General features: G+C 61.6%; 1 protein-coding gene across 1 annotated transcript; it reads right to left on the minus strand.

Annotated features, from left to right (window-relative positions):
* Window positions 1-505: 505 nt before the first annotated feature.
* On the minus strand, window positions 506-940 carry LOC145943384 (uncharacterized). Its single transcript, XM_083050899.1, has one exon. It carries the CDS (start codon window positions 938-940, stop codon window positions 506-508), a length of 435 nt encoding a protein of 144 aa, XP_082907025.1.
* Window positions 941-1,341: the final 401 nt, after the last annotated feature.

The following is a 1,341-nucleotide window of genomic DNA, read 5'->3' on the forward strand; positions in this document are numbered from 1 at the left end:
CTGTCCAGCCGGATGTGGTGGACTGCGAATCTCGCTCCTCTCTTTGTTTTGAGAGGAGCTCTTCCCTAGTTGCGGCGCGGAGGGACCACACCTCCACGCCACGCCCTCTCGGGAGGGAGTTGATGTACCCTCCCGGGGGCGGGACGAGGGTTCGAGTCCCCCGCTCGAACCCTCGCCCCTCCCAACCCCTTCTATGTAAGGTGGAAGGCTAGCCTCCTTTATCTATCTATGCCCCCCCCCCGGTCACCGCCTCGGCGAGGGCCCCTTCCTCGCTCAGGCAATCATGTAGGGTCGTCCCTCTGCTCTCGGGATTCGGGGGTAAGGGCGCGTCTTCCCCGACTCCCCCGTCTCTCCCTCTCCCTCTCGGCCATCTCCTTCTGCAACATGACTTTATTGCAGAAGGAGACGACCGCCCTCCATTTTTCCTCGCTCCCATCTGTCTTACGACGGCCGGGAGCGAGAGGTCCTCCCCAATCTTTTTTGTGAGGACACGGCGCTCTTCTACTCACGCTGGACAATGTTCCAGCGTGTACTGCGCCGTGTCCTCCAATTCCTCACAGTGATGGCAACGCGCCGTGCTCTCCTTCCCAATTTTACACAGGTACTCTCCGAAGCACCCATGCCCCACCTGTGTCAGGTGGAACGACAGTTTAGTGCCGCGAGGCCTGTCTATCCAATCTTCTAGGACAGGTCCCACGGCCCCGACGACCCTCGATCCCGATGCTGTCGGAGAAATGGAAGTTAAATACTCCTTCCACTCCTTCTCCAGCTGTCGCCGGGCCTGAAGCGTCACGACACCCCGAGTTTTATCTGTTACGGGTACCCCCAGCCCACAGAGCTCGTGCACACCAAAGGGTGCACGAGCGAGTTGGTGTGCACGAGCCACAAGCTCCATGGGCGGGGGACCCGCCAAAACCGAAGCCGCTGCATGCGACACCATCCTATACCCGCGGACGACACGGATGGCCACCCTACGCTGGATGCGCCGAAGCACGTCCCTTATGTGTCTGGTGGCCACCGCCCCGCCCGCCCACACCGGTGCCCTGTATAGGGCTACCGAATTGACGGTGTTCGCATACAGTCTGCGCACACGATCATCCGGCTCAACCAGGTTTGGCAGCAGCCGACTCGGCCGCCGCCATCCTGTCCATTTTAGGGACCAGGCGATCGATGTGGTCGCGGAAGCTCTACCTCCCGTCCAGCTGGAGACCCAAGTATTTCATGGTGGTCCCCAGCCGGACGGGAGCGTCGTCCACCCTGACATGGGCCACCGGTGGCTTCCCGTGGAGGCCGTCGTGGAAGAAGATGGCCTCCGTCTTTTTGGGAGCCACCCGTAGGCCC

Source organism: Prenolepis imparis, unplaced genomic scaffold (assembly GCF_030444845.1).
Source record: "Prenolepis imparis isolate NDT839.2.m4 unplaced genomic scaffold, iyPreImpa1.0 SCAF_12, whole genome shotgun sequence".
Classification (NCBI taxonomy): Eukaryota; Metazoa; Arthropoda; class Insecta; order Hymenoptera; family Formicidae; genus Prenolepis; species Prenolepis imparis.

Excerpts from the sequence above, each read along its gene's own strand:
- LOC145943384 (XM_083050899.1), bottom strand. The coding sequence starts at position 940 with ATGGTGTCGCATGCAGCGGCTTCGGTTTTGGCGGGTCCCCCGCCCATG.